Source organism: Salvelinus alpinus, chromosome 3 (assembly GCF_045679555.1).
Source record: "Salvelinus alpinus chromosome 3, SLU_Salpinus.1, whole genome shotgun sequence".
Taxonomy (NCBI): Eukaryota; Metazoa; Chordata; class Actinopteri; order Salmoniformes; family Salmonidae; genus Salvelinus; species Salvelinus alpinus.
Window position 1 is genome coordinate 88,582,501 of NC_092088.1, and position 27,279 is coordinate 88,609,779.

General features: G+C 42.2%; 1 protein-coding gene across 1 annotated transcript in view; it reads right to left on the minus strand.

Moving 5' to 3' along the window:
- LOC139571492 (heparan sulfate glucosamine 3-O-sulfotransferase 3B1-like) overlaps positions 1-21,368 on the minus strand; it is a 44,578-nt gene extending 23,210 nt beyond the window's left edge. The window contains exon 1 of the mRNA XM_071394418.1: positions 20,461-21,368. Within this exon, the coding sequence (XP_071250519.1) occupies positions 20,461-21,050 (590 nt within the window). The 5' untranslated portion in view covers positions 21,051-21,368. The remainder of the gene's footprint in view (positions 1-20,460) is intronic.
- Between the last annotated feature and the right edge of the window lie 5,911 nt (positions 21,369-27,279).

The window sequence follows — 27,279 nt, forward strand, 5'->3', positions numbered from 1 at the left end:
GAGGATGTACCTGAGCTCATTTTCGAGTCACATAGCAAAGGGTCTGAATACTTGTGTAAATAAGGTATTTCTGTTTTTTTAACTGTTTTTGCTTTGTCATTATGGGGTATTGTGTGTAGATTGTTGAGGATTTTTATTTATTTAATCCATTTTAGAATAAGGCTGTAATGTATCAATGTGGAAAAAGTCAAGTGGTCTGAATACTTCCTGAAGGCAGAGTAATTCCTTCTCGCAACTATCTACGCGCTCTCCTCCTTTCACCTTTTCCCTCTCACACTCCCTCATCAGCTGTCTGTGACCAGGCCAAAAAAAAATCAAAGCCAAATCTTCATTTCATGACCACTAAGTGCTACACACAGCCTTCATCGTTGTCATGTCATAGTCAACATAAGCATTAAATTAATAAAACCAAAAGCTTACCTTGACTTGGAAGAGTTCCAGTGTTGGATAGCCATAGCCAGCTTGATAACATCCCTCTCTGTGAGTAGGCTGCATTTGCTAGCTATGTGAAAGTAAAAAATAAAATAATATACAACCAAATCACTCTCTCTGGTCTAGATACAGCCCTGGCTCTCTGGTCTGGATACAGCCCTGGCTCTCTGGTCTGGAAACAGCCCTGGCTCTCTGGTCTGGATAGAACCCTGACTCGCTGGTCTATATAGAGCCATGACACTCAGCCATGATGAACAAAATATGAAACAGACTATAGAGGAATATACATGTCACCATCCCCATTACAGACAGACAGACAGACAGACAGACAGACAGACAGACAGACAGACAGACAGACAGACAGACAGACAGACAGACAGACAGACTCACTCACTCACTCACTCACTCACTCACTCACTCACTCACTCACTCACTCACTCACTCACTCACTCACTCACTCACTCACTCACTACCGGTCAAAAGTTTTAGAACACCTACTCAATCTAGGGTTTTTCTATATTTTTACATTGTAGAATAATAGTGAACACATCAAAACTATGAAATAGCACATATAGAATCCTGTAGTAATCAAAAAAGTGTCAAGATATATACAAATCCAGATATATTTTATATTTGAGATTATTCAAATAACTACCCGTTGCCTTGATGACAGCTTTGCACACTCTTGGCATTCTCTCAACCAGCTTCATGAGGTAGTCACCTGGAATGCATTTCAATTAACAGGTGTGCATTGTTAACTAGTTAATTTGTGGAATTTCTTTCCTTCTTAATGCGTTTGTTTTGTGAAAAGATAGGGGTGGTATACAGAATACAGCCCTATTTGGTAAATACCAAGTCCATGTTATGGCAAGAACAGCTCAAATAAGCAAAGAGAAACGACTGTCCATCATTACTTCTTCTTCAGGCTAGAGTCTATTTTTCTCAATTTCCATCTGACTGACGTGCCCAAAGTAAATTGCCTGTTGCTCAGGCCCTGAAGCCAGGATATGCATATAATTGGTACCATTGGAAAGAAAACACTCTGAAGTTTGTAGAAATGTTAAAATAATGTAGGATACTATAACACAATAGATATGGTAGGAGAAAATCCAAAGAAAAACCAACCAGAATAATATTTTTTGAGAGCACATGCTCTTCCAATGGAACGTCTAGGGAAATAATAAAATCTATCTCCCAGTATGCAATTCCTATGGCTTCCACTGGGTGTCAGTAGTCTTTGTTCAAGGTTTCAGGCTTGTTTATTCCAAAAAGAGAAAGAAATATGAGTTTTACTACAGGGACACAGACTTGGAAATTCGTATATGTGTTCGCAATGAATATTACGCACACCTGCTAATATCTCTTTCCTATTGAACATACTTCTTTCCGTATTAAATATCATAGTTTAATTACATTTTAGGGTATCTGAGGATTAAATAGAAACATATTTAGGGGTACATTTTCTGATTCCTATCTTGGCATGTTGAACGAGTGGATTTCTCAAATCGATGGCGCCAACTAAACAGACTTTTTGGGATATAAAGAAGGATTTTATCTAACAAAACGCCACTACATGTTATAGCTGGGACCGTTTGGATGACAAATCAGAGGAAGATTTTCAAAAAGTAAGTGAATACTAAATCGCTATTTGTGAATTTATGAAACCTGTGCCGGTGTGAAAATATTTTGATGTGGGGCGCCATCCTCAAAACAATCTCATGGCATGCTTTCACTGTAAAGCCTACAGTAAATCAGACAGTGCAGTTAGATTAACAAAAATGTAAGTTTTTAACCAATATAAGACACTTGTATGTACCTAAATGTTTAATATCCATCATTTTTATGATTATTTATTTGAATTGCGCGCCCTCCAGTTTCACCGGAAGTTATCCCGCTAGCACGACGCCTAGCCTTAATTAATGAATGTCAGTCAATACGGACAATTTCAAGAATTGTGAACGTTTTTTCAAGTGCAGTTGCAAAAACCATCAAGCGCTATAATGAAACTGGTTCTCATGATGTCCACAAAAGGAATGAAAGACGCAGAGTTATCTCTGCTGCAGAGGATAAGTTCATTAGAGTTACCAGTCTCAGAAATTGCAGCCCAAATAAATGCTTCACAGAGTTCAAGTAACAGATACATCTCAACATTAACTATTCAGAGGAGACTTTGTGAATCAGGCCCTCGTGGATGAAATGCTGCAAGGAAACCCCTACTAAAGGACACCAATAAGAAGAAGAGACTTTCTTGGGCCAAGAAACACAAGCAATGTACATTAGACCAGTGGAAATGTGTCCTTTGGTCTGGAGTCCAAATTTGAGATATTTTAGTTCCAACCGCCGTGTCTTTGTGAGATGAACGGATGATCTCTGCATGTGTATTTTCACCGTAAAGCATGGAGGAGGAGGTGTGATGGTGATTTACTGGTGACACTGTGTGTGATTTATTTAGATTTCAAGGCACACTTAACCAGCATGGCTACCACAGCATTCTGCAGTGATACGCCATCCCATGTGGTTTGGGCTTAGTGGGACTAACATTTGTTTTTCAACAGGACAATGACCCAAAACACACCTCCAGGCTGTGTAAGGGCTATTTTACCAAGAAGGAGAGTGATGGAGTGCTGCATCAGATGACCTGGCCTCCACAATCACCCGACCTCAACCAATTTAAGATGGTTTGGGATGAGTTGGACTGCAGAGTGAAGGAAAAGCAACCAACAAGTGCTCAGCATATGTGTCATCAAGGCAAAGTGTGGCTATTTGAAGAATCTCAAGTATAACATATATTTTGATTTGTTTAACACTTTTTTCATTACAAAATGATTCCATATGTGTTATTTCATAGTTTTGATATGTTCACTATTATTCTACCCTGTAGAAAATAGTAAAAATAAAGAAAAACCCTTGAATGAGTAGGTGTTTTAAAAATTTTACCGGTAGTGTACACACACACGTATATATACACACACGCTACTTTGCATCGTGTTTGAATTGGCTGACATCCGTAACTGCCTGAGTACTTTTTAAAGGCAGGTGAGCTACAAAACGAGGGGATTTCCTCCTTGTCAGTCAGTGTACAGGGATCCATATTAATGTGTGTGTGTGTGTGTGTGTGTGTGTGTGTGTGTGTGTGTGTGTGTGTGTGTGTGTGTGTGTGTGTGTGTGTGTGTGTGTGTGTGTGTGTGTGTGTGTGTGTGTGTGTGTGTGTGTGTGTGTGTGTGTGTGTGTGTGTGTGTGTGTGTTCACCATGACATGTCTCTCCTCCATTACTCCCAGACAGTACAGCTGTGGTGTGGGTTAATGGTGTAGAAATTCCTCAAGACAAGCTGTCTCTCTGGGTAACATATAATTAGTGTTGTGTGGCAATAGTAACACAAGTGACAATTAAACTGCTCATTTGTGAGGAGAATAATGACAGCAGTGTTGTTATGCTCTTGGATCCTCAGGCAGTTCTAAAGCTCAGTCTTGGAGGATAGCCTAGATAATGTCTGCTATGATATCTCAGTGCATCCCGAAGACAAGATAAATTGCAGTTAAGTATAGTGAGCTGGTCGGGGCACACGTTGTTACCCAACTGCTGCAAGTTCCAGTTATCGGCCAGCGTTGATGTCCAATATGGAGCGAGATTTCAGGGTTCCATTATTTCATTTGTATGTCGGATAACCGTCGACAGCACGATGACAAATGTTTTCTTTTCGCCCTCCGCTGTCTCTAGCGAGGGCCTCATGGTTCGCAGCGAAACATGATTTGCTCACACTCCATGCCAGAAAGACAAAAAAAATCTGAGATTTGAAAAAGACATTTGAGAAATGGGTCCTGCCAACAAAATATGTGAACCTTGGCCAGAACACTTTAGAGTTTGTTTTCACAAGACTTTTCAACTGTTATACAGTATTTCTTCACTGTCTTTTTACCTCACGTACGTCTTGCTGTGTTTTCTGTGCTCAGTTCCACAGGATAACCAGAACCTGTTTTCTCACTATATGATAGTTTATTTTTTCTCTCACAGTTATTTAGGAAACTCAAACTATTCCTGACAAAGTTAGTCCAGTCCTGTGTCTCAGGGGTCTTCAACTTTTCCTTGCCCAGTGACCCCCTCGCAGGCAAACCGGCAACCCAGGGACATTAGCAAAAAAAGAAAAGGCCCACACACTGGGGAGCCAGAACCAGCCAATAACAATTCGTTTCTGCCCAAAAATAGGCTTTATTACAGACAGAAGTACTCCTCACATGCATCAGCTGTCCGGGTGGCTGGTCTCAGACGATCCTGCAGGTGAAGAAGCCGGATGTGGAGGTCCTGGGCTGGCATGGTTACATGTGGTCTGCGCTTGTGAACCTGGTTGGATGTACTGCCAAATTCTCTAACGCTGGAGGCGGCTTATGGGAGAGAAATTAATATTAAATTCTCTGGCAACAGCTCTGGTGGACATTCTTACAGTCAGCATGCCAATTGCACACTCCCTCAAAACTTGAGACATCTATGGCATTGTGTTGTGTGACCAAAACTTGATTATTTTAGAGTGGCCTTTTATTGTCCCCAGCACAAGGGGCACCTGTTTAATCAGCTTCTTGATATGCCACACCTGTCAGGTGGTCCTGTGTGGCTCAGTTGGTAAATCATGGTGCTTGCAATAGCAGGGTTGTGGGTTCAATTCCAATGGGGGACAAGTCAGTCGTTCTCGATAAGTGTCTGCTAAATTAATTAAATGTAAAATTATCTTGGCAAAGGAAACGCTCACTAAAGTGGATGTAAAAGAGAAATAAGCTTTTTGTGTGTATGGAAATTTTCTGGCATCTTATTTTAGCTCATGAAACATGTGACCAACACTTTACATGTTGCGTTTATATTTTTGTTTAGTGTAAACTACTGGTCAAAAGTTTTAGAACACCTACTCATTCAAGAGTTTTTCTTTATTTGTACTATTTTCTACATTGCAGAATAATAGTGAAGACATCAAAACGATGAAATAACACATATGGAATCATGTAGTAACCAAAAAAGTGTTAAACAAATAAAAATATTTTTTATTTTTGTGATTATTTGAATAGTCACCCTTTGCCTTGATGACAGCTTTGCACACTCTTGGCATGCTCTCAACCAGCTTCACCTGGAATGCTTTTCCAACAGTCTTGAACGAGTTCCCACATATGCTGAGCACTTGTTGGCTGCTTTTCCTTCACGCTGCGGTCCGACTCATCCCAAACCATCTCAATTTGGTTGAGGTCAGGGGATTGTGGAGGCTAGGTCATCTGATGCAGCACTCCATGACTCTCCTTCTTGGTAAAAATATGTCCTGCGCCTGACTCCGTCCCACCTGCTGCACATCGACCCTTGACAATTACAGCATGTTAGATGATTGTCATTCATATTCCATTCCCCCAGTCCAATGTAACACCGATAGGTTTAGTCTACTACATGATACTCAAATGTTCCCTGTACCCATCATGAGGGTGCTACAACCTAACCTATGAATGAAAATGTACAACGTAGGTGCACAGGTCGAGAGAATTTTCAATAACTCTTTTCATAATCTTGTCTGCATCTAGCTGATCAAGGGTGTAATCATTAATCCAACAGTTGCAAATGTGAGTTTCTATAGGACAAATTCAGGTATGTTTATCCGTTTCATTTCGTTTGCTAAGAAACGTTTTTCAACAGAATCGGTTTTCAATATGGTCCAAGTAAAAACTATTTCTCTGAACTTTTTATGTTAGATGTTCCGTTTGGTAAACTGCTATAGCGTAGCTTTACAACTTTGCAGGGGAATAATGCTAACATCACCCAGTGCTATAGTGTAGCTTTACAACTTTGCAGGGGAATAATGCTAACTACACCCAGCGCTATAGTGTAGCTTTACAACTTTTCAGGGGAATAATGCTAACTACACCCAGCGCTATAGTGTAGCTTAACAACTTTGCAGGGGAATAATACTAACTACACCCAGCACTATAGTGTAGCTTTACAACTTTGCAGGGGAATAATGCTAACTACACCCAGCGCTATAGTGTAGCTTTACAACTGCGCAGGGAAAGAATGCTAACTCCACCCATTGCTTTGATCAGGAAATAAAAGAAAGCAGAAGATAGAGACAATATGAGAGAGAGAGAGAGAGAGAGAGAGAGAGAGAGAGAGAGAGAGAGAGAGAGAGAGAGAGAGAGAGAGAGAGAGAGAGAGAGAGAGAGAGAGAGAAACCCCTGGGTTTGATTGGCTGGGTTGCCTTGGAGCTGAACTGTTCTCCTCTGAGGCCCATTCACTATCGAGAGAGAGACAGCAACACAATTCGACCCAACCAAATCATGAGAAAACAAAAAGATAATTACTTGACACATTGGAAAGAATTTAGAAAAAAACAGAGCAAACTAGAATGCTCTTTGGCCCTAAACAGAGAGTACCCAGTGGCAGAATACCTGACCACTGTGACTGACCCAAACTTAAGGAAAGCTTTGACTATGTACAGACTCAGTGAGCATAGCCTTGTTATTGAGAAAGGCCGCCATAAGATGTGGAAACTAAGCTGCACATCCTAAACTCCTGCCAAATATTTGACAATGTTAGAGACACATATTTCCCTCAGATTACACAGACCCACAAAGAATTTGAAAACAAATCGAATTTTGATAAACTCCCATATCGATTGGATGAAATACAACAGTGTGCCATCACAGCAGCAAGATGTGTGACCTGTTGCCACAAGAAAAGGGCAACCAGTGAAGAACAAACACCATTGTAAATAAAAACCTATATTTATTTGTATTTATTTTCCCTTTTGTACTTTAAATATGTGCACATGATTACAACACTGCATATAGACATAATGACATTTGAAATGTCTCTAATATTTTGCTATTTTTGTGAGTGTAGTGTTTACTGTTAATTTTTTATTTTTTATTTCACTTTTGTTTATTATCTATTTCACTTGCTTCGGCAATGTAAATATATGTTTCCCATGCCAATAAAGCCCCTTGAATTGAATTGAGAGAGACCAAGAGAGAGAGAGAAATCACGCAGAGCTCCTAAAGAGGTGTGCTCTTTTATGGCCGAGGGTAAATAGAACACATCCTAGTCCCTGCTACTTAACTCTCACTTTCCCTCTCACAGCCCCAGCCCCTACCCCATCCTCATTCCCTGCCAATACTCAACCACACCCTAATGGTTACCTCTGGGACTTAATACCTGGGACAAGTCGAGGTTTACAGGTTTACTGTCATCTCCTTCCTCTCCTCCTCCACGCCCACCCCTTTCTCACCTACTACTCTCGTCTCTTAATATCCGGGGGAGCAAAGCCAACAGAACACTGACTGACCATGGTGTTGGAAGGAAAGCTGTGTAAGAAAGAGGCTAATGAATAACAAAGCATATAGGAAAGCTTATGTGTTTTTCTCTCTAACTCCAAGCCCCTGGGCTCTGTTTAATGTGCCAAACAGTGTTTATTTAGCAGCAATGAATGACCATTAACTCAGGAGGGAGGTCTGATATTGCTCTGACATGTGTTCCCACATCCAAAGAATCACCTCGTTAAATACTGCCCAATTCACCAACACCACAGAGGGAGGGTCTGTTCAAGGAGAGAGAGAGGGGAAGAACATCACTACCTCAGAAGACCATAGCTTATCATCTTCTTCTTCTTCGATTATTTCTTCTTCTCCCTTTTCATCCTTGCCTCCCTCATCTAGCTTTGACTCCAGTCCCGGGGGGAATACATAAATGATTTCTCAAGAAACAGACAGACAAACAAGTGTCTGCTCTCCTCATCCAGAGTGAATGAATGAGCGCAAACAATAGCCAGAGTTTTTAAAACGTTATTTGCTGTGTGTGTGTTTGAGTGCGTGCATGCGACACTGAGTTCCTGTCAGGCTCAGTGTCCTTTATCCATAGTTCCAGCAGGAGGTGCCTGCCTGTGGCGGCCATCTTCTTCCCAATGTTGTGGTCAGTCCTCAATAGGCTCTCACATGGGCCACCAGGCCACCGCAGTGCTGCACTAGCTAGCTGCCACTCCCCTCTCCCCAGGTCACCCCTTTCACAATTAGCCGGTGGTAATTTGGGGATGAAAGCTCAAAGCTGCCTTCCTCCAGCATCCAGCCCCCTCCTCCACGCCTATTCTAGCCTCCATTCAGTAGGGCCATGCCGGCTTAGGCAGGGGGAGCGAGGGCCTCTTCTCCCCTTCTGTGCTGACCAAAGGGCTCTCTGGGTCATTGAGGCCTGCAGGGAGACCCGCCCAGGATCGGGCGGACAGAGCACAACATGTGACACTATTCTTATTTGCCAATAGACGGAGTGCACAGCTGGAGAATGGAGAAAGGAGATTCTGAAAAGAGAGGATGGGTTATTTTGGGGTGGAGGGGAGAATGGGGGGGGGGGGGGGGGGCAGTCAGGGTTGAGGTTTGAAGCCTGACCACAAAGAAAATAATCCGCTCTCATTTGGGACCACTGGGGAAGTTTACCCAACACTGAGGAATGGTTTCGAGCTACTTGTTTTTATGTTTGCGGCTCCCGCTCTTTGAGGAGGGGATGTCAACCTGCTGTCAGCGGTACGGTTGGCTGGTCGGCCATGTTGGCCCCTGAGGAGGGGAGCTGTGGAGGGAGGGAAGGCCAGGATGTAGGATACAGGAAGCCATCAGAGCGCCAAAGTATCAGACCGTCGCAGAGTAAACATTCCTCTCTAGCTCTAACTACAACGTAATAGCAGCCGTTTCCAGTTTGCGGTTTCAAGGAATATTTCAGCTACCTCATCAGACAAATCCCTTACAGTGAATACATTTCCTGTCTCACAGATGGAAAGTCAGGTTCCTTAATTCAGCAGGTTAGTTTGTATATCGACATAACAATTCATGTTTTCCTGTGTTGATAGTGGATACTCAGCGGGTTAGTCTGTAAATCAACGTAACTAACCATATTTCCCAGGGTGGACTGGGGGAGTAAAAAGATTTGGAATACCCAATGGGACCAGTAAGGTCCAGCAGCCCTGTAGGGTCCAGCAGCCCTGTAGGGTTCAGCAGCATTTTCCTGCTCTGCAGATGGTCAAGCACATAGAGCCTGTCAGTCAGCAGCAGCCATACTGGCTTCCAGTCAAAGGCCCTTAACCCATCTAACCCTTCTACACGCTTCACCTACAATCAGGCCAGACTAATCAATACACACTACTCCCTAAGGACCCAGGGACAAGGCTTTGTGTCATCTGTGTGTGTTTGGTGTCTATCTGTGTGTGTTGACCATTCTTTTGACTGGAGAAGAAAATTATAGTGTTTCACAGCTGCGTCTCAAAGCCTTTCCTCGTCACAGGAGAAGACTTAAAAACTGGTTGACTGACTCCATCATTCTCCATTTGAGATTGAGTTTCTATTCTTTTGGACAACACTCACATTCCTTCCAGGCTTTCGTGTTCGATCATATTAGTTTAAACTTTGCCAGCATGGCATTAAAACCAGGTGGCCTTTCTGCCATTCTGCCTGCCAGAGAGAAAAGGGTGAAGCCTTTCTGCCATTCTGCCTGCCAGAGAGAAAAGGGTGAAGCCTTTCTGCCATTCTGGCTGCCAGAGAGAAAAGGGTGAAGCCTTTCTGCCATTCTGCTTGCCAGAGAGAAAAGGGTGAAGCCTTTCTGCCATTCTGCCTGCCAGTGAGGAGGAAGAGGTCTTTCTGCCATTCTGCCTGCCAGTGAGAGGAGGGAGAGGTCTTTCTACCACTCTGCTTGCCAGAGAGAAAAGGGAGAGGTATTTCTGCCATTCTGCTGCCAGTGAGGAGGAAGAGGTATTTCTGCCATTCTGCCTGCCAGTGAGAGGAGGGAGAGGTCTTTCTACCACTCTGCTTGCCAGAGAGAAAAGGGAGAGGTATTTCTGCCATTCTGCTGCCAGTGAGGAAGAAGAGGTATTTCTGCAATTCTGCTGCCAGTGAGGAGGAAGAGGTCTTTCTTCCATTCTGCCAGCCAGTGAGGAGGAAGAGGTCTTTCTTCCATTCTGCCAGCCAGTGAGGAGGAAGAGGTATTTCTTCCATTCTGCCTGCCAAAGAGAAAAGGGAGAGGTATTCCTCCCATTCTACTTGCCAGAGAGAAAGGGAGAGGTATTTCTGCCATTCTGCCTGCCAGAGAGAAAAGGGAGAGGTCTTTCTGCCATTCTGGCTGCCAGAGAGAAAACGGAGAAGGATTTCTGTCATTCTGCCTGCCAGAGAGAAAAGGGAGAGGTCTTTCTGCCATGCTGCCTGTCAGAGAGAAAAGGGAGAGGTCTTTCTTCCATTCTGCCAGCCAGTGAGGAGGAAGAGGTCTTTCTTCCATTCTGGCTGCCAAAGAGAAAAGGGAGAGGTATTCCTCCCATTCTGCTTGCCAGAGAGAAAAGGGAGAGGTCTTTCTGCCATTCTGCCTGCCAGAGAGAAAGGGGAGAGGGCTTTCTGCCATTCTGCCTGCCAGAGAGAAAAGGGAGAGGTCCCTCTGCCATTCTGCTTGACAGAGAGAAAAGGGAGAGGTCTTTCTTCCATTCTGCCTGCCAGAGAGAAAAGGGAGAGGTATTTCTGCACTTCTGCCTGCCAGAGAGAAAAAGGAAGAGGTATTTCTGCCATTCTGCCTGCCAAAGAGAAAAGGGAGAGGGCTTTCTGCCATTCTGCCTGCCAGAGAGAAAGGGGAGAGGGCTTTCTGCCATTCTGCCTGCCAGAGAGAAAGGGGAGAGGTCTTTCTGACATTCTGCCTGCCAGACAGAAAAGGGAGAGGTCTTTCTGCCATTCTGCCTGCCAGAGAGAGTAGGGAGAAATCGTTCTGCCATGCTGCCTGCCAAAGAGAAAAGGGAGAGGTCTTTCTGCCATTCTGCCTGCCAGAGAGAAAAGGGAGAGGTCTTTCTGCCATTCTGCCTGCCAGAGAGAGTAGGGAGAAATCTTTCTGCCATTCTGCCTGCCAGAGAGAGTAGGGAGAGGTCAGTGGAGAGGACAGTGTGTGTTGGGTCACCTACATGTAAACAGGAGTGCTCCTGTGGTGAAGAGATAAAGAAGAGACATCCAACCAGAACTGTCCTTGATACGGACATGAGCCCCTGTCTGGTCTCTGGAAGCAGGGGGCAGGATGGCCCATAGATAACTATCAACTCACCGACTTCCGCAACCATCTCCAGTTTGATAGCATAACTGGGTTCTTCCACTATAAAGGCCCCTTTAGAAGAATGCTCCACTTGTCCCTTTGTTGTGGTGAAGTTTCAAAGCAGGCCCTAACTAGCTAACCAAAGCTAGCTGCCATTAAGTGTTTACTTCTTTGGTTCTTTATCACGGGGTGGAGGGAAACAAAGGTTCTACGGCCCAAAAAGACACCCCACTCAGGGATGGCGCCATTTCAGTCCAACTAGTCCTTTAACAGAAGACTGAAGCATAACCTTTGATCAACCACTGCAAACAAAACAGCAGCCAGATTAACTTGATATTGTTGAGAAAGCCTATCCACGTTTCAATGATCGATTATGAGCTTTTTCTGAGTTATGTATATTTACTTAATACATCACATGAATGGATTGTAATCTCTATATGGGAATGGCATTACTACAACACTCCTTCTGAGGCCTCCAACTGCTTTTAAATGCAAGTAAAACTTAGTGCAAACTCTTCAATCGATTGCTGCCCGCACCCTTCCGCCCGACTAGCATCACTACTCTGGACGGTTCTGACGTAGAATATGTGGACAACTACAAATACCTAGGTGTCTGGTTAGACTGTAAACTCTCCTTCCAGACTCACATTAAGCATATCCAATCCAAAATTAAATCTAGAATGGGCTTCCTACTTCGCAACAAAGCCTCCTTCACTCATGCTGCCAAACACCCTCGTAAAAATGACTATCCTACCGTTCCTTGACTTCAGCGTTGTTATTTACAAAATAGCCTCCAAAACTCTACTTAGCAAACTGTATGCAGTCTATCACAGTGCCATCCGTTTTGTCACCAAAGCCCCATAAACTACCCACCACTGCGACCTGTATGCTCTCGTCGGCTGGTCCTCGCTACAAATTCGTCGCCAAACCCACTGGCTCCAGGTCATCTATAAATCTATGCTAGGTAAAGCCCTGCCTTATCTCAGCTCACTGGTCACCATAGCAACACCCATCCGTAGCACGCGCTCCAGCAGGTATATTTCACTCGTCATCCCCAAAGCCAACACTTCCTCTGGCTGCCTTTCCTTTCAGTTCTCTGCTGCCATTGACTGGAACGAACTGCAAAAATATCTGAAGCTAGAGTCTTATATCTCCATCTCTAACTTTAAGCATCAGCTGTCAGAGCAGCTTACCGATCACTGTACCTGTACACAGCCAATCTGTAAATAGCACACCCAACTACCTCATCCCCATACTGTTTTTATCATCTTGCTCTTTTGCACCCTAGTATCTCTACTTGCACATCATCATCTGCACATCTATCACTCCAGTGTTAATGCTAAATTGTAATTCGCCTCCATGGCCTATTTATTGCCTTACCTCCCTACTCTTCTACATTTGCACACACGGTACATAGATTTTTCTATTGTGTTATTGACTGTACATTTGTTTATGTGTAACTCTGTGTTGTTGTTTTTGTCGCACTGCTTTGCTTTATCTTGGCCAGGTTGCAGTTGTAAATGAGAACTTATTCTCAACTGGCCTACCTGGTTAAATAAAATAAAACAATTACTTACATATAATGGTGAACTAAGGGCCATTTTGTAATGCAGGGCCATTATATAGATGTTTACACCACCTCAGCTCTCCACGGTGGTGTCATTGTTCTGAGTATACAGGTTCCAGACAGGTTCAAACAGCCCTCATTCCCTAATGTATAATAAGAAACGTGACAGTTTACAAGTATCATAAGGACACTCATTAACCACAGACAGTAACGGTCAAAAAAGGAACGTTGCACATTCCCCAAGAGCTCCAAATCAGGGAAGAATCCATTTTTTTTTCAAGACAAAAAAGTTTGAATGCCAGAAACTCAATATAAACTTTTGTTCAGACTAAGCTCAACTATTCTCTTTCTTATAGGCAGAGGCTGGGGATATTATGCAGAAGTACAGATTGATCTTTCCTCAGTTATTCACACAAGAGTGACAGATTCCATATCTAGAGCATGAAAGTTAGAAGGAGCCTTGTGGCTATAAGTGTTCAGAACTACTTGTTAAATCATAAAAACACTTTTTGGGAGGAGCCGTGAGAGAGCACAGTACAGCACTGCATAGAGCTGACAGGCAGCTAAGATGAAAGCCCACGACACGTTAGCAAACCACAGAACCAGTCATTATAAATCAAAGCCCCTTTATGATCAATACATCTGTATGGAATGTGAACACGGAAAGAGAAGCACCACATACCACCAACTGTCATAATCAACTTGACAAATGTAGACTAAGTTGTATATAAAATCTACATGTCATTTGGATGAGGAAACAAAAACTTTGACATGACAGAAGAAACAGTAAAAAGGTTGGAAATAGAGAGTGAAAAGTGTGAAGAATGAATTGTGAGCAGCTAATGAAAACAGTCCAACGGAATGGACCTAACAGTACCTCTAGAACTAATAAATCTACATCCAGGTTCAGTTCCAGGAGGTAGAACCATAGAATTAGAATACTAATTGAATAGGATCTCTATGGGTAGAACACAGAGGGATCCATGTTGTGTTCTAAAAAGTATAACACTGAGAAAATCTCTCTCTCTCTCTAGTTGGAGGTATTCCAAGGTTAAATTTAGGTGTCCATGGGCTCACAGAGACAAAGATGGTGCAAACTAGCCAGAGAAGAACAGTGGAAGGCAAATGAACATCATGGCATTACACATCCCTTTATAAATGACCCACACATCTCTTTCGTTGATCTTCTCCTTGAAGAAAAAAAGAAACCGGTGCCCAGATATAGACATCTGTGATTGCATGAGAGGAGTCACTACAGCATACTAAAAACATGAGATGCTTTCTGACAAACTGGGTTAGATCGAAAAGCTCAGCTTAACTTTTCAGTCAGTTGAACAGAGTGTGTGTGTGTGTGTGTGTGTGTGTGTGTGTGTGTGTGTGTGTGTGTGTGTGTGTGTGTGTGTGTGTGTGTGTGTGTGTGTGTGTGTGTGTGTGTGTGTGTGTTTAACTATTCTTGTGGGGACCCGAAGTCTCCGCAAGAATAGTAAACTAACAAAAATTGGACCAACTGGGTATTGTAAAGTGGTTGTTCCACTGGATATCATAAGGTGAATGCACCAATTTGTAAGTCGCTCTGGATAAGAGCGTCTGCTAAATGACTTAAATGTAAATGTAAATGGGACATTTTGTTAGTCCCCACGAGATCAAAAGCTATTTCTAGGGGTTTAGGTTTAAGGTTCAAATTTTTTGGGGGGGTTAGAATTATGTTAAGGGTTAGGAGCTAGGGTTAGGTTTAGGGTAAGAGTACGGGTTAGGAGCTAGGGTTAGTTTTAGGGTTAGGAGCTAGGGTTAGGTTTAGGGTTAAGGTTAGGTTTTTGGGTTAAGATTAGAGTAAGAGTACAGGTTAGGGTTAGAGGTTAGGATTTTGAATGGGACTGAATTGTGTGTCCCCACAAGGTTAGCTGAACAAGTGTGTTTATGTACTAAACAACAATTTGACCACAGATCTAACTGTGTCCCAATGTTATTACCATTGTCCCATCAAATGATAAGCCTAAAGAGATAGAAACAGATAGGGGTTTATGGGCCCAGATAAACTACAGCCAGGAGCCCAGCCAAACCACATCCAGGAGCCCAGATAAAACACAGCCAGGAGCCCAGATAAAACCCAGCCAGGAGCCCAGATAAAACACAGCCAGGAGCCCAGATAAAACACAGCCAGGAGCCCCGATAAAACACAGCCAGGAGCCCCGATAAAACACAGCCAGGAGCCCAGATAAAACACAGCCAGGAGCCCAGATAAAACACAGCCAGGAGCCCAGATAAAACACAGCCAGGAGCCCAGATAAAACACAGCCAGGAGCTCCGATAAAACACAGCCAGGAGCCCAGATAAAACACAGCCAGGAGCCCAGATAAAACACAGCCAGGAGCCCAGATAAAACACAGCCAGGAGCCCAGATAAAACACAGCCAGGAGCCCAGATAAAACACAGCCAGGAGCCCAGATAAAACACAGCCAGGAGCCCAGATAAAACACAGCCAGGAGCTCCGATAAAACACAGCCAGGAGCTCCGATAAAACACAGCCAGGAGCCCAGATAAAACACAGCCAGGAGCCCAGATAAAACACAGCCAGGAGCTCCGATAAAACACAGCCAGGAGCTCCGATAAAACACAGCCAGGAGCCCAGATAAAACACAACCAGGAGCCCAGATAAAACACAGCCAGGAGCCCAGATAAAACACAGCCAGGAGCCCAGATAAAACACAGCCAGGAGCCCAGATAAAACACAGCCAGGAGCCCAGATAAAACACAGCCAGGAGCCCAGATAAAACACAGCCAGGAGCCCAGATAAAACACAGCCAGGAGCTCCGATAAAACACAGCCAGGAGCCCAGATAAAACACAGCCAGGAGCTCCGATAAAACACAGCCAGGAGCTCCGATAAAACACAGCCAGGAGCCCAGATAAAACACAGCCAGGAGCTCCGATAAAACACAGCCAGGAGCCCAGATAAAACACAGCCAGGAGCCCAGATAAAACACAACCAGGAGCCCAGATAAAACACAGACAGGAGCTCCGATAAAACACAGCCAGGAGCCCAGATAAAACACAGCCAGGAGCCCAGATAAAACACAGCCAGGAGCTCCGATAAAACACAGCCAGGGGCCCAGATAAAACACAGCCAGGGCACCAGATAAAACACAGCCAGGGGCCCAGATAAAACACAGCCAGGAGCTCCGATAAAACACAGCCAGGAGCTCCGATAAAACACAGCCAGGAGCTCCGATAAAACAGCCAGGAGCTCCGATAAAACACAGCCAGGAGCTCCGATAAAACACAGCCAGGAGCTCCGATAAAACACAGCCAGGAGCTCCGATAAAACACAGCCAGGAGCTCCGATAAAACACAGCCAGGAGCTCAGATAAAACACAGCCAGGGCACCAGATAAAACACAGCCAGGAGCTCAGATAAAACACAGCCAGGGGCCCAGATAAAACACAGCCAGGGCACCAGATAAAACACAGCCAGGAGCTCCGATAAAACACAGCCAGGGGCCCAGATAAAACACAGCCAGGAGCTCCGATAAAACACAGCCAGGAGCTCCGATAAAACACAGCCAGGAGCTCCGATAAAACACAGCCAGGGGCCCAGATAAAACACAGCCAGGAGCCCAGATAAAACACAGCCAGGGGCCCAGATAAAACACAGCCAGGGGCCCAGATAAAACACAGCCAGGAGCCCAGATAAAACACAGCCAGGGGCCCAGATAAAACACAGCCAGGGGCCCAGATAAAACACAGCCAGGGGCCCAGATAAAACACAGCCAGGGGCCCAGATAAAACACAGCCAGGAGCCCAGATAAAACACAGCCAGGAGCCCAGATAAAACGTAGGTGCATTTGTGTTTATTTTATCTGTTGGTGCCTTCTTATGGTGGGATAAAGGTCAGCCATTTTGGTCAGGGAGTTGGTCAACCATGGTTTGCCAGTCCTGTGATAAGATAGTGTAGAATTGATCTGCACTGTATGTTTGTGAGCTAGCTAGCCAGCCAGTTTTAGAAGAATGATTACATACATTTTTCAAATTAGCTGCCAATATTCCAACATTCCATTCAAACAATGCAGTCAATCCACAGCCGTACACTGGCCGAAATCAGTTGATGATAGGACTGAGACAACTTGTAAATGCAACAACTACTGATACTGTATCATAAAAGAAATCACACTTTCCAAGAACACAAAATGTTGACATTTATGGTCTGTTTACATATATTTCAGAGGCTATTCATACAGAAAATGTGTATAAAACCTGTATAAACTGTATTTATAACTTCGTGACAATATTTTACGTTGACAATAATTCTATTACACAATGTCGAATATATCCCATGACTTTCTTTTATTTTCCTGCTTAAGAAATTCAGGATTATGTCTCTACTGCCATTCATTTCAATCAAACTGGTTTTGATTTCTCCCTGACCAATGTGGCTGCCAATTTCATTCCATTCTGGAACATTGAGGGTTTATGACATTGCCCCTCTAATTTAGGGTGCGTTAGTAAATTCCCTCTGGTTATCTCCCCTGACTTCAGAGCACTCTCGTACGAGTGTTCCGAGACCAGAATAACTGATGAATTTACGAACGCTCAACGCCCGTTGAATATTACCAGTAAACGTCGGCAAAAAAGCGTCATTAAATTGTTGCCAGCAGCACAGTTACAGTCGCCAACGCTCTGAATTTATGAACACCCAGAGCGCAGTCTGAGCATACTCTGGCACTCCAGATTGAATTTACGAACACACCCGCAACACCGACCCAAAATAATACACCTTAGCCTTTGTCCACATTACCGTTATCACAAACTGTTCAATGTTCCCTATTAGCCGTGGATGTTCTTTCTAAAATGATGCAATTGTGACGAGGAGATTGGGTTATTGGACAATGTAAATAAAATGATACAACAAGCACCATTTGGATAACGTATTTCAGCCAAAGTGTGCACAGTTTAATAAAGCCTACTTGTAAGCTATGTCTATCAATGCAAATTCAAAAGCTCAAGTTGGATCCCACCCTGAATAATAAATTGGGCGGCAGAAAGTATGTTTATTTTAAATCAAATCCATATAGCCCGTCACCCCCTCTAAACACCCAGATTTCTCATGCCGCTTTTTCTTTCATTTAGTTGCTTTACTTTAGTTTGGGCTCTCAACCACCTCGCATATTTAACAGCCCGGCTCTTCACACCACACTGCACCAAATCCGGTTATTCAGAGGGGCATGCAATCCAGAAGTGTTTTTATCAACTTGTCAGATAAGCTATTAGTTCTGCTCCGCGTCCAGGGAAAAGAGAGGAAGAAACTCTCCCTAAGCTATAACAATGTCCCCGGGGTTAAGGCGAGAAGGAAACCATCCACTATGCTCTCGGATTTTGCTGCAAAGACCTTCAAGTTTCTTTCGGCTACCTTTCACTTAAATAAACAATTCACACATTTCATCCATTAACTTAATTATTTTAAAGTGTTGCTTTGACTAATTTAATTAGGTAAGATGATTAGGCTACATAATATTCCACTCATATTGATTGGATATGAGTAGCAATTGCCGAGTCGTCGTTGACTATAGTGGCCTATTTAAAAACACGTCTAAATTATATTACTAAACCGGGCGCCATCAACTGAGTAGGCCCTGGTTCTTTTATAGGTCGAGTCAAGAGAATGCAACGCGAGGTAGAGTCCTCATTATCTCTGTTAGAAGTCACACTGGCTCTGCACGTTGTTTATAATGTTTAATTATGCATGAAGAATATAGGAGGGGAGGGACAGGGTGGGTCATGTATTTCCAAATATTGATCAAGAATAGCGCTCATACTGTTGGTGGGATTTTGTATTAATTTATTATTTAATTAATTCTGGCAAAAATGTTTTATTCTTTATACTACAGTAGCCTACTTAGCCTAGTATATTAGGCCTCCTCCCACTCATTGTCTGTTCAAATGTAAATGGCTGGTGTAAAGGTATAGCTACCATCTTAAAACACGTTTGAATAATTTTTGTTTGATTGATGTTCTCAGAGAAGCTCAGTGCTACTGTGTTGTAGAGTAATTACTGTTCCATTCGAGAGCATGTATTATGTAGTTCTATTGAAGGAGAGAGCTAGGACAAATCCGCTTAGTTTAGAATATATTTAAGATTAACATAATTTCTTCAAACTCAAATAGGACTAACTAAAATAATAAGTATAGCCTGATATTGCATATTTATTTACATTGAAATGTGTAAATATAAAAAATTAATAATAATAATTAAAGTAATCAAGCACATCTTACTTCAAATACATTAGGCCTATACTTTCTCGATCTTGAATTAATTACATTTCCACATCAGACCACAACTTGCACATTGCCTAACCTTTTCAGCGTTGTAGTATAAGAAACGCATGTATAACTAGCTTGTATTCATTCCAATTATTTATTTATATTCAAAGGTTAAACTCACCTCAACAGCGCTGAAAAGTAACCCGTAAACTTGCAATGTTGCACTGTGTCCAATAGAGACCACTGCACAACGTGGAAACCGCACAGCCCATAGCTTAGCCTATGTGACCGTGACGGTGCATTGATTCATTATTCAGGCAAAGTCTAGCCTACTACCGGAACATGGTGAAAGATGAATACAAAAAATATGAATTTGTTCTCACTAATGCTATCCAATGACCCTACAGTTTTACTCAGGTTTGGATACTGGATGATCATATGTCCACGTTGATGCCAAGACTGCTTGGATTTTGGAAAGCACCCTACTAACAAATATACAGAACAAAACATCGATTGAAATAATAGTAAATAACTGTATCTTATAAATATCTTATAAATATGGTCACTGACATTATCCATAAACATTTATTTAGAATACATTTATGTGGCAAATAGAGATTAATATATGATCAAGGCCTATTAGTGTGCATTATGGAGCTAACTGAATTGAGTTTTGGGACATATTTAGTTCTATTTGATACATTATTAATACAAATCGTATTGTAAAAACGCACAGACATAAATCGCCTGAATTATGCTATCGAATCCTTTACATGCATTGTTTAATTATATAATGATTATAACTTTGTAATACATAGGATAATCAAACTTCTCCTGTGATTTAAATACATTGTCAACTATACCATTCTAAGTCGATATTCGAATGTTTTAATGCGAAGAAACCCTTCACAGTTTCAATCCAATATGTTGTTTGTGGAAGATATAGGCAACGAAACGAAAAGCAATAGGCTGCTATGGACAACTATTGGAAGCTGAGTTCTAATAACTGGATGGATAGCTATGACTGTCATGCCTATTCCCTCACCGTTTCTTGTATAGCGCTGGTTGAGCTATGGGAATCATTGATGTACGTCTGATAGCCTATCTTTAATGCACATCGAACGTGAGAGCATACAAGGTTGATATATTTACCTGTACCACTCCAGTCCGTTCTCGTAGTTGCGGTCGAAGAAGTGCGGCTCGGCTCCCACCGCTCTGATGTCTGGATGCACGCGGAGGAACTCGAGCAGCGCGCGCGTCCCTCCTTTCTTTACCCCGATGATGATCGCCTGCGGCAGTTTCTTGCTCCCCAAGTCGTTGGAGAAACTTGACATCGCACCGGGTTCAGGAGCTCTCTGCCCCTCACCCCTCATCTCACCCCAGTCATCAACTCCTCTGTACGCGTCTATCTCTTTATTGAGCAGGTCTCTGGAGGAGGTCCGGACGGATGGTTCGTCGTAATCGGATTCTATATCCACCCAGGGTGGGAGTCTAGGGAGTAGTCTGGACACGAGGTCCGCTCTGGCGTTATTCTCGGTCCTTTTACCGACCACGGACCCCGTGCCAGTCTCCTTTCCCCGGTTATTGTCCACGACCAAACTTGGCATGGGGGCACAGTAGCCCACGCAGGAGTAAAGCATATATACCCAGAGTAAAAACATGATGCCGAGCAAAAATAATATATTTTTAACCGGGCTGAATGAGAACGCATACAGATTGTGAGAAATCTGGCTATATTCCATAAGCCTTTAGGTTGCATACCATATCGCAGCAACACATATTGCCAAAACCTCTCACTCTCGATTGTACCTCAAGTATCCTCGCCATTCACCTAAAATGAAAAAAAATAACAAACCAAGCAAATAATCTAAAGCGGATGATGTATCCACGAGTGCAAAGTCATTGCATGCTATAATTGTTATTCACCAGAGCCACGGGAAATAATTCGGAAATTGATAGGAACGACTGGTGCACTTCAGTGGTGCTACTCCAAGCCCCAGCCGTCTCTCTCCACAAGCACCCCCGTCGCCAAACCTTTCTTCAAACTGTAAATTTGAGGGCTTCCTCCGAGGACTAGACATTTACAGCGCGAGGGGGCGTACCGGTACTTTTGATTGACAATCACCATGGCCAATTGACGCAGGCAAGCTAATTAGCAAGCTAAACTGACCTATCACAGGAGATTGTGGGAGGGCGCTCGCGTGGGATCCTCGTTGAAATCATTAAGTAAGGGATAGTCAACGAGCGGCTAAGCGTTCTATGGAAAACAATGAACGACGTGGAACGGACCTTCCAAGGAGTTGCATTATTTTCCAGAGAACGCATGGAGCCCCGAGTTGATCATCCCTTTTATACCAGGGCTATAATTTAATACATTTGCTGCTAGAAATTAGTTAATTTGCCGGTAGAAATGTGTTCAACATTAACTGAAGTAGCTGGCAAGTTTACTAGATAACTACAGCAGTTGCCGTGGTAACCAAACCATCAGTCCTAGCTTGCTATTATGAACATCAAATTCAACAATGCCAATAATGTTTTCAATTCGACTTTTGCTTTCAAAAGCAGCTCAAACAAAACATGTAAAAAATAACTATAGCCATTAAATTCTACTATGCAAATATTATGTGCCTTATTTAATCAATTAGGCCCGAGGGGATGTGGTATATGGCCTGTATACCACGGCAAAGGGCTGGTATATTGGCCATATATCACAAACCCCCGAGGTGCCATATTGCTATTATAAACTGTTTACCAAAGAAGTGTTTTGTCATACCCCTGGTATACAGTCTGATATACCACGGCTGTCAGACAATCAGCATTCAGAGCTCGAACCACCCAGTTTATAAAGGGAAATAATGCACGCTCTAGAATGCCCTTCAAGCCATTCAGAAACAAGTATTCAACAATGCCATGGTATATTTAAGCAATAAGGCCCGAGGGGGTGTGTTATATAACCAATATATCAAGGCTAAGGACTGTTCTTAACCACGACAATGCAGAGTGCATGGATACAGCCCGTAGCCCTATACCACAAACGCCTGAGGTGCCTTATTGCGATTATAAACGGGTTGCCAACGTAATTAGAACAGTACTAGTAAATGTTTTGTCATACGTGCGGTATGTGGTCTGATATACCATGGCTTTCAGACAAATCAGCATTCAGGGCTCGAATCACCCAGCTTATGTCTGTATACCACGGCTGTCAGACAATCAACATTCGAACCACCCGGTTTATAAATGCTCTTATTGGATTTAGAGACATTATGGATTCTAATCACTAAGGACATTCTAAAGAGTTCAAATTATTGTTGCCGAGGCAGCTGTGAAGTCCAGCAGCTGTGCTATTCCCTTTGTATCTTTGAGCATTATTTAATGTGTATATGAACACATTGGATTGGATAGGGTAGTCTGCTCTGGTTCTATGTCATATATCCTACAGGCCTACGGCAATACATGATTTATTATGCATAACGATGACCCATCTTGTCTTCTCAAACTCAATATCAACTGATATAATTGTTGCTGGCACAGATCTTCTGTATTGACAAACATATAGGCCATCGATTGTGCGAAGCACAGTATATAGGCTGCATATAAGTTAAATAGGCTGCATTATACGTTAAATATTTTCTTCCATATTTTCAAGGAGAAAAACAGTTCGATTATTGTGCTTGCAAGTCATTTTAGATGAAGAAAGTAGCGGTGGTTATCAAAGGAGAGTAAGCAGCCTTAGCCATTTGATTATTATTATTTATTTTTTACACTGAACGTAAGTAGCCATTAAATAAAAATGAATAACAATGGTTCATACCTTTATTATTGATAACAATACATTAATTATCAGCAGTTGCATGACAACAACGACAAGATTTTTTTACATGATTTATTATTATGATCGAAAACGACACAGTAATTCATTTTGAGTTATATAAGTGTTGTAAGAAAAACATTTTGTTCATTCGTTGGGACTTTGGCCTATCCATTTGTTATTTGTTAATGTTAAACTACTTGTTTTATACCAACGGCAAATACCCCATGTTGGCCTAAATTCAAAGTAAATACTCAGAGAAATGTCGAACTGTGTGTGCTGGAACTTTCGATCCAGTTCACCAACAAGTCTCCAAACTTTATGCTCGCTCTGATAAGGTGGCTATTCATGATTAAATAAACGCTTTTGTATACCTGTTGAGAACGTTTTCACGCTCACATGAATATGAATGTTATAATGTGGATGAAATATGTTTTATGTTTTTGGAGCAACATATGATTGCTCATTCATAAAGGTACATTTGTGTTTATTATTTCTTACTGCATTTGAACTCATACGGCTACCTCATGAACTGGTGAACATGTTCTTCTTAAAGAAATTAGACAAACGTTTGGTAAATAAATCAAGTCTTTTTTCGTAAATTGTCAAGGCAACTGTTGTAGCCTAGTAGCCTGCAGACCTCTGCCAGCGCCTGCTCAACAGCCTACAAACTGATGCATGGTACATGAAAACTAAACCCATTTTCCGAGGACAAAAAACGATTATATTTTAGCATGATCGTTGTTAACAATATTTTCAAACTATCAAAAAGGTCAAAAAATCAACAAGATCTTAGCATGCCTAAATAACAGCAATATTTTAACACAACTTTGCAAGGCTGACGTAACTAAATGACAACCCTAACATTGTTTAATTTAACTTCAAAAGACATCTAACTTCACATGAATTAGGGGTCCTAGCACCGAAGTTACTGGACAAAAATACTGCTATTGTAGGAGTTATTTTACTTGTTATTATTAAAATGAATAACTGATAAACCAAATGATAAAACAACGACTGCCAAAAAAGATTAGCCTACTTGAGCCTGAACATTTAACAAAGACACCAGTAATGTTAATGCTATATAATTTACAGGCCTCCATAAAAAGACAGTTCCGGATACAATTCAAATCCTTATGAGTCACTGAAATCTTTGCATTACATTGTGTTTTTGTATCTGAGCTTGAATATCTCACAAGTTCTAAATACATTTCGTACAAGATCAAGTAAATTGGCCACGATCTGTTAAAAGGGCACACATTTACTTTTAAAGTATGCTACATTACCGAGGGATCGGAGGTAAATCCACGACCCCAAGAGTAGGCTAGTTTACATGACTGGCCAGGCACAGTAAGGCCGCGCGGGGAGACTCGGCCAGATGTTACCGTCAAGAATCAACTCAGTCCTCCTTCGGGAGCCGGGCTCATTCGGGAGTCGGGATACACATCGAGTGTACAAAACATTAAGCACACCTTCAGGACAGCCTCAAGTAGTTGGGGCATGCACTCTACAAGGTGTCGAAAGCGTTCCACGGGGATGCAGACCAATGCTGGCTTCAATGTTTCCCACAGTTGTGTCAAGTTGCTGGATGTCCTTTGGTTGGTGTACCATTCTTGATACACACCGGAAACTTTTGAGCATGAAAAACACCGCAGGGTTGCAGTTCTTGACTCACAAACCGGTGTACCTGGCACCTACTACCATACCCTGTTCAAAGGCACTTAAGTATTTTGTCTTGCACATTCACCCTTAATGCCACACATACACAATCCATGTCTCAATTGTCTGGAAGATTATAACTCGTTCTTTAACGTATCTCCTCCCCTTCATCTACACTAATTGAAGCGTATTTAACAAGTGACATCAATAAGGGATCATAGCTTCCACCTGGATTCCCCTGGTCAGCCTGTCATGGAAAGAACAGGTGTTCAAGATGTTTTGTAAACTGAGAAAATCATCTGTTAATGGTAGCCTATAGCAACAAAATCTCCCTCAATTCGTGCAAATATGTACAACAAATATTTCAGCAGATTTTGTGCATTTCTGTGTGACTTTTTGTGCTAATTAATTTGTAGGAGAATACCCCCCAAAATGTTTATTTTTATTTGTATTTAACCTTTATTTAACTAGGTAAGTCAGTTAAGAACAACTTCTTATTTACAATGACGGCCTACCCCGGCCAAATCCAGAGGACACTGGACCAATTGTGTGTCACCCTATGGGACTCCCAATCACGGCCGGATGTGATACAGCCTGGATTCGAACCAGGGACTGTAGTGACACTTCTTGCACAGAGATCCAATGCCTTAGACCACTGCACCATTCACAGTGAGAACATTTTTTGGGGGGGCAAACTTCCAGAACCCAATTTGTAAGTCGCTCTGGATAAGAGCGTCTGCTAAATGACTTAAATGTAAATGTAAATGTAAACAACATTTTAGAGTTATTAGAGTTTCGGGAAATGGGTTTCGGGAAATGGGGTTCTACGCTGCCTTTTTTTGTGTCCCACAGTTATTTGTATATAAAAAAAAACATTCTAACTCAATATTGTTATCTAGGCAAGTCAGTTAAGAACAAATTCTTATTGCCAATGACGGCCTACCAAAAGGCAAGTCTTTGTCCTTGTCTTTGAAAGAAATGCACATTTCTTCCATTAAAATAATATCAAATTGACCAGAAATACAGTGTAGACATTGTTAATGTTGTAAATTACTATTGTAGCTGGAAACGGCAGATTTTCTATGGAATATCTACATAGATGTACAGAGGCCCATTATCAGCAATCATCACTCCTGTGTTCCAATTGCATGTTGTGTTAGCTAATCAAAGTTTATAATTTTAAAAGGCTAATTGATCATTAGAAAATCCTTTTGCAATTATGTTAGCACAGCTGAAAATGGCCAGAAACAAAGATATTTCTTCTGAAACTCATCCGTCTATTCTTGTTCTGAGAAATGAAGACTATTCCATGCAAGAAATTGCCAAGAAACTTATGATCTCGTACAACGCTGTGTGCTACTCCCTTCACAGAACAGCGCAAACTGGCTCTAACCAGAATAGAAAGAGGAGTGGGAGGCCCCGGTGCACAACTGAGCAGGAGGACAAGTACATTAGAGTGTCTAGTTTGAGAAACAGTCCTCAACTGGCAGCTACATTAAATAGTACCAGCAAAACACCAGTCTCAATGTCAACAGTGAAGAGGCGACTCTGGGATGCTGGCCTTCTAGCACATTCGGATGGCCGAATGGTAAAGAACATCTAGCCGCTCGAGAGCACCCTTACCTGCCGATCTATAAATTATGTCTCCGTAATCTAGCATGGGTAGGATGGTCATCTGAATCAGGGTTAGTTTGGCAGCTGGGGTGAAAGAGGAGTGATTACAATAGAGGAAACCAAGTCTAGATTTAACTTTAGCCTGCAGCTTTGATATGTGCTGAGAGAAGGACAGTGTATCATCTAGCCATATTCCCAAGTACTTGTATGAGGTGACTACCTCAAGCTCTAAACCCTCAGAGATAGTAATCACACCTGTAGGGAGAGGGCCATTCTTCTTACCAAACCACATGACCTGTGTTTTGGAGGTGTTCAGAACATGTATTCATTATCTTTAACTGGTTGAATGTTTGTAGTTTGCACATTTCAGTAATGATTAACATGCACAAATAGTGTTAAATCTCTGCTTGATTTAGCGTTTGGTATATTTGGCATTTTTATACATATTTTGTATTTCCACTGAAGAAGCAATAATTAATCAACACTACTGTAAATAAATGTACACTACACCTTTTATAAAATGGAAATTGCTCTAGGTAAATAAATGGTGAGAAATGCTCAGTCTGAAGCCATTAGGCTATGGGTTTCACAGCCCTATAATAATTAACAAAAGGTTATATTACAAAACAAAATGTTATTTAAGGTGGCGATAAACACCATCTTTCCCACTAGCTGGATATCTAGTTTGGAAAACAATAATCCACGTCTGAGTCGCTCTGAAGAGTGAGATTTGAACCAGTTCATCAGAGTTTAACATGTGTACAGTAGGATGTAGTACACAGACATTAACTTTCTAAAACACCATAGCTGCTCTTTGGCCCAAAGTTGGATCAACAAGTGTGGGTGTATCCTTCTTTTCTCTCCTCCATCCCCCGTTTACCAACATATTC